This window comes from Cryptomeria japonica, chromosome 5 (assembly GCF_030272615.1).
Source record: "Cryptomeria japonica chromosome 5, Sugi_1.0, whole genome shotgun sequence".
NCBI lineage: Eukaryota > Viridiplantae > Streptophyta > Pinopsida > Cupressales > Cupressaceae > Cryptomeria > Cryptomeria japonica.
Genome location: NC_081409.1, coordinates 882,005,347 through 882,020,431, shown reverse-complemented (window position 1 = coordinate 882,020,431; position 15,085 = coordinate 882,005,347). Strand labels below are relative to the sequence as shown.

The 15,085-nt window shown below is 40.8% G+C and overlaps 1 protein-coding gene across 1 annotated transcript in view; it reads left to right on the top strand.

Annotated features, from left to right (window-relative positions):
* LOC131079556 (uncharacterized) overlaps positions 1-14,818 on the top strand; it is a 67,581-nt gene extending 52,763 nt beyond the window's left edge. The window contains exons 8-9 of the mRNA XM_058017536.2: positions 14,229-14,294; positions 14,374-14,818. Of these exons, the coding sequence (XP_057873519.1) occupies positions 14,229-14,294; positions 14,374-14,469 (162 nt within the window). The 3' untranslated portion in view covers positions 14,470-14,818. The remainder of the gene's footprint in view (positions 1-14,228; positions 14,295-14,373) is intronic.
* The last annotated feature ends 267 nt before the right edge of the window (positions 14,819-15,085 follow it).

Here is a 15,085-nt window from a genome sequence, read left to right as displayed (position 1 = left end):
TTGTCATGGCAAACATACTGCTTCCTGATTTGCCTTATAGCTATTTCTGAGTCTCCATATACTTGTAGTATTTTTGCCTTCTTCTTGATGGCTAGCAATAACCCGTGAATCAAGGATTCATATTCGGCTACGTTGTTGGTGCAGGGAAATTGTAGTCTATGAGCGGCAAGGTAGGTTTCTCCCATTGGGCTAATCAATTCATAACCGGCTCCAGATCCTTGTTTAGACTTAGACCCATCGAACCTTAATGTCCATATTGCACTTCCTCGATCTTCCGTCTCCTGGTCTCCTTGACTTTCGGTGGATGTGTCAGATAAAGTCTCATCTCCTGAGGAGCTTTCCGCTTCTGAATATTGAACCTCTTCTATAATCAACGTCTGTGGGGCTCTTTTGTATACTTGCTCTAATGCAGTCTGACATAAAGCACAAGATAGTTCTGAATGGACGGCATTGTGTATTCTACACCAATTTGGAAGAAGCTGATCTCGGACGGATGTTAAGTTACCTAGTTGCACACTTTGCTGGATGTTTCTATGTACGAACCTTCTGAAATTTTCAAACATTCCATCATCTTCTTGGTCGGACCCTTGATCACTTTCGACGACAATTTCTGTAGATTCTATCACTTCTTGCTGGTCGTCTTTATCTTGTATGTTTTGCATCATCACGACCTCACCTATTTTAGGTTTGTATGTCCCTAGATCGGATTCTAAGAACAGGACTTCATTGTCTTCCCCATACTCAGTTATCATAAGTCTCAATCTCGGAGTGCTGTCAATCTTGATTTGATTCGGGACTCCTCTCCATGGTAGCCACATGTGTGCAAAATCAGTTGACACATACCCATTCAATTTTCGCGACCAATCTCTACTCAGAAGCATCCCATATGAATCAGGAATATCCACTACTGATATGTCTATGAAGTTTTGAACTCTTGGGTCCGCGACCAATTGCATGTGAATGTTGTTCAACTCGCCCATGACTGGAACTTCTGTCTTGTCTAGCTGGGTGACCTTTCTTTTGGTAGGGGCGGGAGTTATTCCTAGCCTTTGACAGACAGCCAGGGGCATCACGTTGCTGGAAGCTCCTGAATCATAGAGGCAATTGTGTAATAATTTCCCAAAAATTCTGACTGATAACAGGAAGGGGGCTGGTTCATCTTTTCCATGGGAAAGGGCTGAAGAACTCCCACTGTGTTCTTGATGTTTCACTTCATTAACTTTCGGATTGTTGTCCTTTACTAGACCTTCTTCTTTTGAGTGATCGATCTTGTTTGGAGATTTTCCTTTCTTGACCACATCTTTCTTAATGGCCACTTCTTTTTCTGGAAGGATATGACTAGTGGTGAAGCCTTCTTTAATAGTAGATTGAGTTTTCTTAATCTCGCCCCTTTTGAGTAACACCTTTCCTTCTAACATGTCTTCCTTTTTGGCTGGGAAGGTTATGGTCTGAACCATGCATTCGTCTTGTTCAGATTGCCCTTTGTTATCGGCTTCCTCTTGGGTCACATTGATGGTAGCTTGAGCTTTGTTGGTCGAGTCCTGAACATTTGACCTTACTGTGCTAGACTCACTCAAACTATTGATCACTGCATCTTTGATTTCTGAAACTTTGAGTAACTCGTAAAGTGGTAGACTAACTTTAACCTTCTTGAGTTCATCTAGCACCAACGTGGCCAGTCTTTTCATTTCATTGCCCACCGGGGATGTGATGTTCCTTTGTCTGTATCCTTGCGTATGTTGTGGATATTCTGGATTGTTGCTGGCTTGGGGATCTGGAGGAGTAGAGAAATTGTTTGGAGGGATCGATGTAGTTAGAGGTTCTTGATTCCTCTGATTTCTATGATATACCCTTTGGTTTACACCTCCTGAAGATTGGTGAAATACCTCCTTTATCCCTTCGACTAAGACACTGTTGTTCAAAGGTGGAAAATAATACTCTGAGTCTTCAACGGGTCCATTAGCGGATGCAGGTGGGAACTGGGAGCCAGGCGGTATCATCGGTCCATTAGCAGATTCTGGTGGAAATCTCCCATTTTGAGTCTGATTATCTTCTTCTTGTGAATATCCGTAGCTTTCCACAATCATGGCTTGATCGTACCGTGTAGTTGGGATTATTTCATATCCAGGTGTTGGTGGATTTTCAGGTGGATCAGTGCTACGCATTTCTTGTTCGAAAATGTCGGCCGCGATCTTGAATTCAGGACACTGTAACTCAGAGTGTTGGTTCGTATTGTGGAGTCTACACCAACTGGACAAGGCCGCCTCTGCTAGAAACACTTTGCTGGTAGAATGATTCTCTTGATTCTGGGAATTCGGTGGATTATCTAGTGGCGTCACCACATTTCCATTATTGGGAGCCGTGTTCCATGGTCTCTTCTGAAAGCCTTGGTTGTTATTTCCTTGATAATTATTCCTGAAACCTTGGTTGTTATTTCCTTGGAAATTTTGATTGTTCGCATATTGGCCATGGTTGGCCCTCTGCATACTTTGGAGTTGATTATTCTGGTTCCTCAGATGAGTTACTTCGGTTGATAGTTTCTTGACTTGTTCAATCAACTCTTTCATTTCATCCTTTTCTTCCTGTGTTCTTGACGAGTTTGTTGCATTTTGTAGGTACACAGGTTGTGCTGGTGGAGCTTGTGAAATCGGGACTCCAGGATGAAGGACCAATTGATTTGTCGGCTGCACGCTCGGATATGTTGCTTGTGGAATCGGATTCATAACTAGAGTCTGGTTAGCTAATGCCATTCCAACTGTCTGCATTTGATTTGGTGCCGCGACAGGTCTCATGTGTAGTAGTGGCCCCGTAATATTTTGTCCCATGTTCTTGCTAACTTCAATAGCTTTCGCATATGCTGCGTTTAAATCATTTGGTATAGGATGTGTCCTTACAAACATAGCAGTGAGATGATCCAAAGCCCCATAGTAGATTTCCCTTGGGTCCGCAATGAGATAAGGATGCCGTAACATCGTGTATGCACGGTGAAACCTGTTGTTGAAAGAAGTGATTGGTTCATGTTCTCTCCTTCGGACCTCAACAAACTGTCTATACAACTCAGCTGGTGTGGTTGGTATACCAAACTTGGCAATAAATGCGTCTTTCATCGCATCCCAAGTCCTGATTGACCCTATAGGCAAATGAATAAACCAGAAGTATGCCTCTTCTCCCAATGAGTAGGGAAAAAGCCTACATGCTACATCTCCATATTCGATTTGTCTGTTACGAAGATGATCTTCGAACATCTTGATATGATCCTCCGCTGTACGATTGAAATCACTGACATTGAATTTGGAACAAAAGTGTTCTGGATTCTTTGGCATATCATGATAGACTGCAAATTCCAATGGTGATGGGTTGTTGATTAGCCAAGTCGCGCCATTAAGTGCATGAGCAGGAGGGGGAGGAGGAGGAGCATGGTGAGCCATTGTACTCTTCGAGGCTTGGAAGTTTGTCGAGGGGCTTGATGAACTAACTTGACTTGTTGTCTGGGAAATTGCCTGGATACTTGCTTGAATTGCCTCTTGTACTTGTTCTTGAAGAGATGGAGCTTGTGATGATTCAGGGGATTCCTCTAGTCTTAGGTCAAATTCCTTGGGAGGATCTTCTCTCTTGACTCGCTTTGCCTTTGAAGTAAACTGAAGCTCACTTAGATTCTTGATGCCTGGTGTTGACCTCAATACCTTTTGATGTTTCTCGGGCGAGAAAGAACCAATGCGATCCAGCGTGAAGTCTTGCGAAAATTATTGTAGGTTCCTTTGATTGCGAAGCTCTCTAGCTGCGATTCTTCGGTGTTCTTCAACCCTATTTTCTTCTTGTTCCAAGATGATTCTCACTCTGTTATACTCAGCTTCACTTCTCCTCACGTTCCACGCTAGGTGATTCAATCCTGAAACAATATCTTCTTGAATGTCGCCTATCTGCAAATTAGGTTGCACTACTTGATTCAACCCTTCATGTGGCAACACCATCGTGATTCATGATCATGCTTGTAATGTATTCTTCTTTTTTTTTGGTAAATTTTCTGGATAGTACTGTTCCTTCGGATTTATTTGGTTCAAAAGAGCCCTCCTTCTAGCGCCAATTCTGTTGTGCGCGGGAGGAGCGACAAAAGTCCTGCACAACTCATCGTAAATTATGAATTGATAAACTCTGGATTTTGAGGTGGTAGGCATTCATCGCGATCAGCCCTCCTTCTAGCGCCAATTCTGTTGACGTGTATTTTGTACACAATCAAACACAGAATAAAATACCCAAGGGTACCTTATCCTCTCTTGAATAAAGCCTCTGATTGCTGAAGATATCGCGAAAAAGGATCAATCAGGATGACTCCAAGGTTCTTGTATGTAGGGTCTCTACGTGTGGATAAGCACCAGTGGTCGTTGTGATTGCTGTTTCATCAAGGGGTCTTACATCAAATCCGAACTGCAGGAATAGGATCTCCTAAGACTAACTAGTTCTCAAAAAGATCAAAAGAGTAGGGCTTGCAAGAGATAAAAGTCTAATCTAATCCTAAGAATGACTCAATGTGGACGAGACTTGGCAAGATTCTACCAACTTCAATATTGCCATAAAGTAACAACTCAATTGAAATTGATGCGATCTTCTAAGGTAACAAATGATTTTTCAATTCATCAAGGATCATAAACACTACCACAAAGGCACATGTCCAAGATACAACAATGATTGAAAGTTAAAATGATTCAAGTTGATCCAGTTGACCACGCAAGGCGTTCCTACAATCAGCAAGAAGCTAGTGGTTTGGAAAGTGAACCTCACCGACGATCAAGTCCAACACTTTGTCCTTCAAATTAGAATACTACTTTGATTGAGAATGATTCAAGAAAACGAACAACCATGAAGATAACCACAAGAATTGCAATAAAACACCATAACTTCAATATTTTATTGATCTCAAAGCCATCATGAACAACAATTGTTTGAAATTCCTTCTTCAAAGCTCAATCTTGCTACAAAATACTTGCTTCTATCAAATTGCTAATCTCTAATCACTAATTTCTTCTCTCTCTCTATCTATCTATATATCAAAATGAAAAGAAATGAGGGTATAAATAGCATCCTCAATTACAATGAACGGTCCAGATCAAAAAGAAGATCAATGGCCAAGATTATGACACCTAAACCCTAATTAGGGTTTATTACAAATAGTCCCCTTTTTACTGAACAATATTAAATGCATAGCCAAATATTAAATTTTGGCACAAAAATCTAGGAGACATAGACCAATGAGAATTAAGGTGCCATGTCATCTATAACAACCTTTCTTCTAGAATCTTATTCCCTTTCCAATGCTCCTTTTTAGCATATGCAATGAATCTTGATACGATTCCTTCGATCTCAGCAATTGGAATCTCGGGAAGATTCCTCATTCGTTCCTCCAAGTGGATGATCTGATCGAAAGCCTTGAGGAGAGCAGCGTCCCATTCAGGTTCAAGTTCTTTGGTCTTCTCAATCAGGAGCATGGTAGCAAACATCTGGTCCCGTTGCTCATCTGTAATAACATTTTCATCTTTGCAAAAGATGACCTTAACTCTTTCCTCCAATTCTGGCAAATCCACATCTGTCTCAACTTCGATCCTCCTGCCAAGAATAATACGTAGTACCTCAAACACTCTATCCTGGATCGGGTGAATAACCTCCTCAACATGATTGCATCTAGTACTAATGTCCTCAAAGAGAACTTCCTTTATCGTTTTGTACCATTGGTTCCATAGACTCCTCCATTTCAAGTGTCCTCTTCTCTTGTCGAGAAGACGTGCCGGATGAACGATCTCGGTTGGCTTCTTGCTTCTTCTTGGAGGATTCTCTTTTCTCAGGTCTCTCTTTTCTCTTTGAGCCTCTAGGATGGGGATCGCCTTCACTTACACTTCGGAGGTTGCCTTCACTTGCGCTCTTGGTATTAAGATTACCTTCACTTACACTTGCTCCACCTTCAGCTGGTTTTTCTTCCAAAGTAAAAGTCATGGATATGCCTTGTTCTCTCAACTTCTGATGCTGCACATCAACCCATCTGCGAGTACAAGACAAAATTGGAGCCATCAAAGCATCTAGATCCACAATCTCAGGTTCATTCCAATCTAGCCTCACTGATTTGCTTTCTCGATCATAAGATGATTGAAGATGTCTGCCACTGTCCTGAGCTTGGTCCGCCACTCTGTAAATCTTGCATTTCCTGATGAAATCCAAAGGCAATCTAGAATGCATCTTTCTTTTCACCTCAAGATCGTCTAAGAGATTCATCATAAAATCTTCTATCTGAAACTCATGCAAGTGAACATAGGAATCACAAACTCTGACCTCGCTGGGTCCCCTTCCAATCACTCCTCTGTGAGGTAGTCTTGCGTACTCAAAGCTCCTGACCAAGGCATATATGATGTATGAGCTCATGTGGAAAGACTTGGTAGCCTTCAATCTCCTTAACTGTACGTCCAAGCAATGGCTAATTATTCTAGCCCAATGAATTGTTCCTTTTCCCTGAACTATCACTTGGATGAAGTAGAACATCCACTTCTCAAAATAGAAGGCTTGAGGGGCTCCTGTGACTCGGTTGAGCAGTGTTATCAAATCTCTGTACTCCTCCTGGAAGTCGATCCTGTGTGGTGTATTCGGAATCTTGCTCAGGCGAGGACGATTCTTGAGTAACCAGTTCTTATTGATGATGCTTAGGCAAGTGTCTGGATCATCTTCGTACATGGACCTGGCTCCTTCTATGCTTTTGTAGATCATATCTCTGTGCTCTGGCAGATGAAAAGCCTCACTTATAGCCTCCTTTGAAAGGTAAGCCAAAGTGTTTCCCTCCTTGGATACGATCGATCTGGACTGTGGATCATAATGGCGAGCACACTCGATCATCAACTCATGGCACTGGATTGCTGGAGGGAAGCCGACCGCCTTAATGATGCCACTTTCAATTATCCTCCTGGCGACAGGTGATGGCTTGCCAATGTAAGGGACCTCTCGAAACTTCTTCGTACTGAAGTTGCCCAAGTTGGTATCTCCAATGTTGCTCCACTTAGACACGATCTTGGTCTCCACTTCTTTGTTCTTTTGATCCTCCTTCATGAGAGCTGGACGACTGGTGGATGCTCCCGTCTTCGGGGTCGCCATTGTAACACCTACACAACATTTCATAATAAGTAATAGATTTTGCAATGTACAACTATAGATTAGAGATTAAATTTAGGAAACTTCATGATAAGTCTTTGAGTTATCATTTCCTAAAAACGATTAAGCTAATGGAATTTCAAAATTTCAAAATTCAAAATTTAAGATCAATATTGAAAATTCAAGACAAGGGAAGACTTTGCCATACCTCACTTGCGAGCTAACTCTAAAAATGCAAAATAAGGAAATCGCCTAGGCAAAAATCGAAATCTGAAGTATCAATGCGATCCTCTTCTAGCAAAGGCGCCTTCCTTGTCAACTTCGCCAACTTGTGGGGTCTTCAATGTCTTGATGGCAAATTCGCTCCACTTCAAACCAAGTTCGCACTCCCCTTTGAATGGAATTTCGCACCTCTCCTTGATGAAATTCGCACCTTGTAATTGTCTTCTCCAAATCGCATGCAAAGGATGGTTGAATGATGTTTTAAAATGCCATATCACACCCCCTTTATATAAGCGCTTACCTCCTTAATTGCCTCTAGGCCGACTTGGAAATAAAGCAAATAATAACAAAAAATAAATAAATGGAGGCCGACTTTTGTATAAATATAAAAATAAAACCCAAGCGCTCACCTCCTTATTTAATTAATTAATTAAAATACCTTTGTAATTAATTGTTTCGATTTTTAAAAGGCAAAATTAATTATTAAATGCCTTGTGCGCACCCATTAAATGCCAATTTTAATTAAAAATATCAAGGTTTATCGAAATTTAGCATTTAATGCAATTTAAAAATGATGTTGGCGCCTAGACATGGGAAGAAAAATGAACATTAACTTCATCGCTTTGGTCCCTGGGAGAGGGACAGGAGCGATTATGCATTTAGGTCCTCCATCTTTCATTTTTCACGTTTGAAACTTCATCCCCTACGTCCAGAATGAGGTTCTCGCTATGTATTTTGATTGTGACTTATTTCATCTTTGGAAAGAATGCCCTTTAGACCATTTTCGCCTTGGTCCCTTGGTGAGGGACAGGAGCGAACTTGTATTTACCCCTTGGTCTTTGCCTTCTAAGTTGCCAATTTATATCACAAGGCAAGTAACAACTTTATTCTTTCATTCCACGCATAGTTTACTTGTCTTTTACAAGGCAAATTTGATATTTGAGTGTTTATCGCCCTGGTCCCTTGGAGAGGGACAGGAGCGAACTTTGAATCCTAGCTCAAATTTGTCATCTTTTAACCTCAACTCCTTGTTCATCACCTTTCAAATGACATTTCGGATCTTGTGTAACCTTGCTTTGATGTGATCTAGGAAGAAAAATGATTGATTTTATGAATATCGCCCTGGTCCTTGACTGAAGGACAGGAGCGATCTTGCTTCTTTGCTCAAGTTGATCACCTTTTGACGTTTGGTTCCTTGCTTATCATCTTCCCAAAGACATCTTCGACCTTGTGTGACTTTGATTTGACCTTGCCTTGACGTGGTTTTTGAGAGAAATGGCCAACTTAGTGAATATCGCCCTGGTCCTTGCCTGAAGGACAGGAGCGATCTTTGGTGTCTTGGGCTCATTCTTGTTCCTATCAACTCGCAATTGCCTTCACAGTGTAAAATGAGGTCCTTTGATCCTTCTTGAACGTATGAAATGGGATTGATATTCAAAATTTAAGCACACCTAGAGATTTCGCTCTGGTCCCTTGGAGAGGGATAGGAGCGAACTTGGGCATTTCCATCACATTTTGCGGTCTTTGCAACTTCATTTCTCTTCGAGGCGTTCCAAACATCATTGCCGCCTTGCACCTTAATTTGGAGTGGTTTAAACTTGGAAGAGAATATTAAATAACCTTGATTTCGCCCTGGTCCCTTGATGAGGGACAGGAGCGAACTTTCACTTGTAGGCTCATTCGTGCTTTGCCAACGTTTAAAACTATCTTCAATTGATCCGACATGCTCCCCTTCACTCATCCTTGACATGGAATTCGTTTCAACTTGGCGAGAAATTTGTCTAAGGAAGAAATCGCTTTGGTCCCTTGGAGAGGGACAGGAGCGCCTAGGACAATATGAGCTTCACTTGGCGTCTTGCAATCTTCAAATTATGTTCAATGGATTTGTTACGCCTCCTTTGCTTGCCTCAAACTTAACACTCACTTGATCTTCGCCCAAAACTTGTCTTATAAGGAAAATCGCTCTGGTCCCTGAGAGAGGGACGGGAGCTATCACTAAAATTCGCCCTGGTCCTTGACTGAAGGACAGGAGCGAACTTGCTTCTAGGGCCAATTTTCCTCATGATGGCACTTTCAAGTTATATTCAATTGATGGGACGTACCTCCTTTGTTCTTCTCAAATTGCGAAATCATTCAAATCTTTCAAGGACAAGGCAATTTTGGATTTCAGGCTCCGGTCCTTCAGTGAGGGACAGGAGCGATTTTTGTTCCTGGCACATTTCCTTGTTTGCAAATTTCTTCAAATTATATTCAATGGACAGAACATGCCTCCATTTATCTCTTCCAATCCAAAAATCGTCTTGATCCTGCAGGGACAGTAAAATTTTGAGAAACAAGCTCCGGTCCTTCAGTGAGGGACAGGAGCGATTTTTGTCCTTGAGGGCAAATGTTCAACTTTTGTTGCAAATGACTAAGTCCTGGCGTTCCATCACGTTTATTCCATCTTTCATCACGTCCTTGACGTTTTAGCTTGATCAAAATGAAGTCAGAATGGTCCAGACAAGACATTTCGCCCTGGTCCCTGACTGAGGGACAGGAGCGATTTGTCCTAAAACTTCAAAAATTCGCCATTTTCAAATCTCAAAATCTTCAAAGGTTCCAATTTACGTTCAACTGCATCTCCTGGCGACGCTGCACAAGACAAATGAAACAAATTAATAACCAGGACGCATAAAATACCACTTTCGCCCTGGTCCCTGGCTGAGGGACAGGAGCGATTTTGCTTCCCTAGGCCAAAATATCAAGATTTTAGAGTTTTAACCACTTGACAAGGCAAAATTAAGCTATTTCCAATGCCTGGGATCAATTATCAAAATTTCAAAAATTTGGTCAAAATCACAAAAAATTCACAATTCCATCACCAACACTTAGGCAAAATTTCGGATTTGCATTCGAAAACTGACTGAACTTAGACCAACTCACTTGACCCCTGACAATTTACCTTATTTCAAAAATTGCATCTACGCGAGGATGCTCAACAAGTCTCAAAATTGGACTGGACTCTGGCTTAAAATCATCAAAACGGAAACCCTAAGGCCTAACCCTAATCCAGACGACTCAAAACCCTAAAAGCAGAGAGAGAAACAGGCAAAACCGAGCAAAAAGAGGGGGTCCCCATTTTAATGGGGCGATGTGTGAAATGGTCACAACAGGCTGGTTAAAAATTACAACGTTTTTTTAAAGAAAGATGATTAATGCATTTTGAAGAAGTCGGGTGGTGAAATCAAATGTAACAGTTCGAATGATTTCAAAAAAATACAGGTGTACCATCGCACGTTGAGGAGCTGGATGTGTGCTTGATTTTCTTCAACTGGTTGAAAAAGTCTGTTAGTGTGTAGTGTAATATACTTGAGAAGATATGGTGGACAAGGTGAATGTTGTTGAGAGAAGTTGATGTCGAAGTTCAGCGCTGGGCGATATAGAATTATTCTTTTTAAAATGCAGTGTACATGGTTCTAATACCTTTTTTACCAAAAAAGAGTGTGGGACAGCGGGGATCTTCAGTCACTTATTTGAAGAAATTTGAAGGTTAGCGCTTCATTTTTCTGTGAGGAATATGTTCAGATTGGGTGAAAGAATTTCTTGAAGATGAAGATAGTATGAAGATGAAGACATTGGTTCTTATGAGAAGTCAGTCAACTTTCAGAGGGGCTGTATGTTCAAGTTTTTTATTAGAGGTTGGAGCATTAGTGGTATTTTCTTTGGTGGAATTTCTCGAGGTTTGAGCCTCATTTGTGTAGAGTTGGTGCTCTTTGTGTGAGTTGTAGCTCACTTTTTTATAAGGGTTGGTGCCCAAATTCATTTATGATTAACTATTTTGTGCCGTGGTTTTTTACCATATGGGTTTTCCACGAGATAAAAATCGTGTTATCTTTGTGATTGTTTGTTAAGCTTCCTCTTTCAGTAAAATTTGCTTTAAGGTTTCTAAGATACCGATTCACCCCCCCTCTCAGTATCTTTGGTGTTGTTTTCATCATTAATGGGATACATGATATGAGATGCTTTTTATGGATTTCCATCCTACGAACCATTAACTGGATGCATGATATGAGATGCTTATTATGGATTTCCTTCCTATGAACCATTAACTGGGCAGTATATTTTTTTAGTCAGTTATATAGATTAGTTGATTAATAATAATTTCGGGATAAAAGACAAGATTAGAAGTATCGTTAGGATTTCTGAATTGTTGAAATTCATGTTTAAATAACTAGAAAGTTTGAGGGGATTTTATGTTGGAAGTAAAATAAAGGCACAAGATAGTTAGTGGTCAACAAGTATACTGAGTAGATATTAGCGGAATTGAATATGTCACACATTCCTATATTTTTTATTTCACATATACATTTAGTTAATTTTATTCTCTCATATTTATTCAATTGATTCTCTATTATTATGTTTATATTCTTTTATATTTGCATTTTTCTATTCTTTTTCTCCTCTATTCTTACCCCTCTTCCTCCTATCATGTTCCCCATTCTCCGTTCCTCCTTTTCTCTAGCTTCCCTTTAAGATTATATCTGTACAATGTTTTCATTCATTATTCTCTTTCTGGTGATGGATTATTGAGTGTGATCTAAAACATTAAAGAAAAACATATATACTGAATCCAAAACCATTTTTATATTTACAATGTGAATTGTGAAAAAGTCATACCAGCTAATTGAAATTATAACTAAATATTCTGAAGTGGGAGAAGATTGAATAACATCATTAGTCTTGAGATAACATAGACATCATTAGTCTTGAGATAACATAGACATCATTAGTCTTGAGATAACATAGATGATATTCGAAAATGTCCATCCCACTTCTCACCTATGGCTCTCCTGCCTCTCTGATCTTGAATTCTGTTGCTGCTGTCGGTGCAAAGAATGGTGCCTCTTCCCCAATGGTGTCTTCTGCAGCTGCTGCTGTCGGTGCAATGAACGGTGTTGCCTCTGCCCTGGTGGTGTCTCTTAGGGCTGTGGCAGTCTTCCTTCATGCCCTTGACCACTGATTCCCCCCCTGCCCGCCCCCCGCCCTTCCTGGCATAGGGACTGTTAGTGACCTCTTTGGTGGTAATTTGGTTATACCCTCGTCGCTTGCTGCTGGTTCGGCTCCCTTGTGCTATGCTCCTCGGGTGGACTCTGCTGTTGTGGGGGTCGTGGCTGGTTCGTGCCCTCCCCCACTTGGGGGTTTCCTTCTGGGGAGTGTTGCTGGTGCTGACTCTCGGGGTGATGCTTCTCAACCTATTGTCATGTATGCTGGTGGTGCTAAGATCTCACTCAGAGCTTCTTTTGTTGGCAGGCGCAACTTTGCTCATGTGGCCAGATTTGCTGCCCAACCTGCTGAGAGGGTTCGTCCTTTTCCCTATGCCAAATCCTCCTCTGTGGTTGTTTGTGAACAAGATGTGGTGGACAACATTGGTTTCTAACAACGCTGTGCTTTAGTGTGCAGATTCTCTGGGCTCTGGCCTTCTCTATATTACTCTTTGGGCTGGGCTCACAATATTGCTCTTTTTCCTTGTGCTAAAGGCTTTTTCATCGCTTCTTTTACTTCTCCAGTTGATCGGGATTTGGTTTTGGGCAAGTTGTCGGGTTGGGGAGTGCACTCCCTCTCTGTTAAGCCTTGGACAACTTCCTTTAACCTTTTCAGTGAACCACTCAATGTATGCCCAGTTTGGGTTCGCCTTCCAAATCTCCATCTTCATTTTTGGGAGCATTCTTGCTATGAGGATATCTGTAACTCTATTGGCTGTTTTTTAAAGGTTGATGATGCTACGTCTTTTATGGACTACACTACTTTTGCCTGCATCTTGGTTGATATTGACATCTCCTCTCCTCTCTCGGGAGATGTGGTTCTCATGGTTGGGGAGTGGCCTTGGATACAACCGTTGGATTTCGAGGGCCTCCCCTTTCACTGTCAGAAATGTTCCTCTACGAGTCATCTTTCTTCGAACTTCTCTATTTCATGCCACAAGAGTGCTGCTACTTGGTGGAAGGATGCTACTATTGATCATTTGACCATACATGTCGCTGATCCTGATTCGGATGACTCCCCTCGGGAGGTTGAGGTGCCTCTTACTGCTGTTGATGCTGTGATTGATTCCACTGTTTTGGCTCCTCCCGCCGTCATGGTTTCAACTCCTATCGCCTCTCACTTGCAGCTCCGCTCTACACCTACTGCTTCTGCTCCTGATGCCGCTCCTCTGCAGCAGCCTGCTGTTGTTTTGCAGCAACTGGCTGCTGCCCTGCAGCAGCACTTTGTTGTTCCTAATGATGGTCCCAATGATCATTCTCTTGTTGGTCCCAACGATAGTATTGCCTGAACTGTAGTTTGTCGTAGGCGGAAGGGAAAGTCCTCCTCGCCCCCCATACCCCTCTTTGTCAAGGCTCGGGTGTCCATTCCTCTCCTTCAGTTGGGGTTGGGTTGTTGAAGGTTAGACAGGTTTTTTTCTTTGGGGCTTGCTCCCATTTGTTGTTGTTTCTTACTGCCCGCGGGCTGTGTTTGTGATAGTCTCTGACTATATTAAAGGGTTGGCGCTTTAGTCAAACCTGCTTTTTAATAAAAAACATAGACGTGCTGTTGTGGATAGGATTAGCTTTCTCGATTATGTTAATAGGAATATTTTGTAGGTATAGTTTTTTAGTCAATAATTTCATTTACAGGTTCATGGTTATAATTAATTGTGGATCACATCTGTGAGGTGATTGTTATCGGATACAGTTAACATAACATTTATAATTGTTAGAAGGCTGTAGTTGCTGTTTTTATTAAGCTACCTGAAATGCTCGTTTTTATTGTAATTTTTTTTTTGAACACTTGAAGCTTGACCTATCTATCCTTTCTTTGTATGTTGTGTTTCTCAACTGAAGCTTTTTCATGTTTTCAAAATTCAGAATCAAAAGGAGTACAAAGCCATAAATCTTGATCAGTGGCTATCCTTCCTACGTTTTTGTGACGAGGTATGATTAAATGTTCTTTGGGTTCTTCAGTTCTAGGTATCTATGATATTTGTTAATGTCTTTATTTCCTCTGTTTCAGGTCAAGTATCCAAGCTTTGATGATTATGATTCAACCTTGGCTTGGCCATTGATTTTGGACCAATATGTTGAATGGGAACAAGAGAGGCGGAGTTGAGACAGCATCCTTTTTATTGATAATGAGATGCATCTCTGGCTATTATTTATGAAATTTTAATTGTAAAGGTCTACAATAGATGAAATAAAATCTCTTAAAATTTGTCAATGGATGTTTGTGATTTTTTCATCTGTTTTTCAGTTTCCAGCTATTTTTCCTTTCTTCTCCACATGGAGAACAACAATTTTGGAATGAACAGTGTAGCAAATATTGAATTCAAATGAAGGATAAATACTACATTTAAGGTAACTCGTTTTAGTCTGATACGAGTGTATAGAAATCTGCAAGGAATTATTGTACAAAAGTGATCTAAATCCAATTAATTTTCCCTTGTTTGTTCTGATCTAAACTACAGTAAATCTCTGAATGCTTAATACTAAGATTTTATGTATGTACCATTTTACCAGGCCTCGAGCTGTATTTTTATGATATTATCGCAATTTGTAAAGATGCAGGTTGAAAATCAAGTGTTTTAAGCTCTTAACAGTACACTCATAGTGAATCTTTTTTTGTTAATTGAATCTGATTTTAGACAAATTTACACTGCAACACTTGATTGGTAATATATATGTGTTTATATATTTCAAGGTGACTTTATTCATCCTTGAAAATCAAG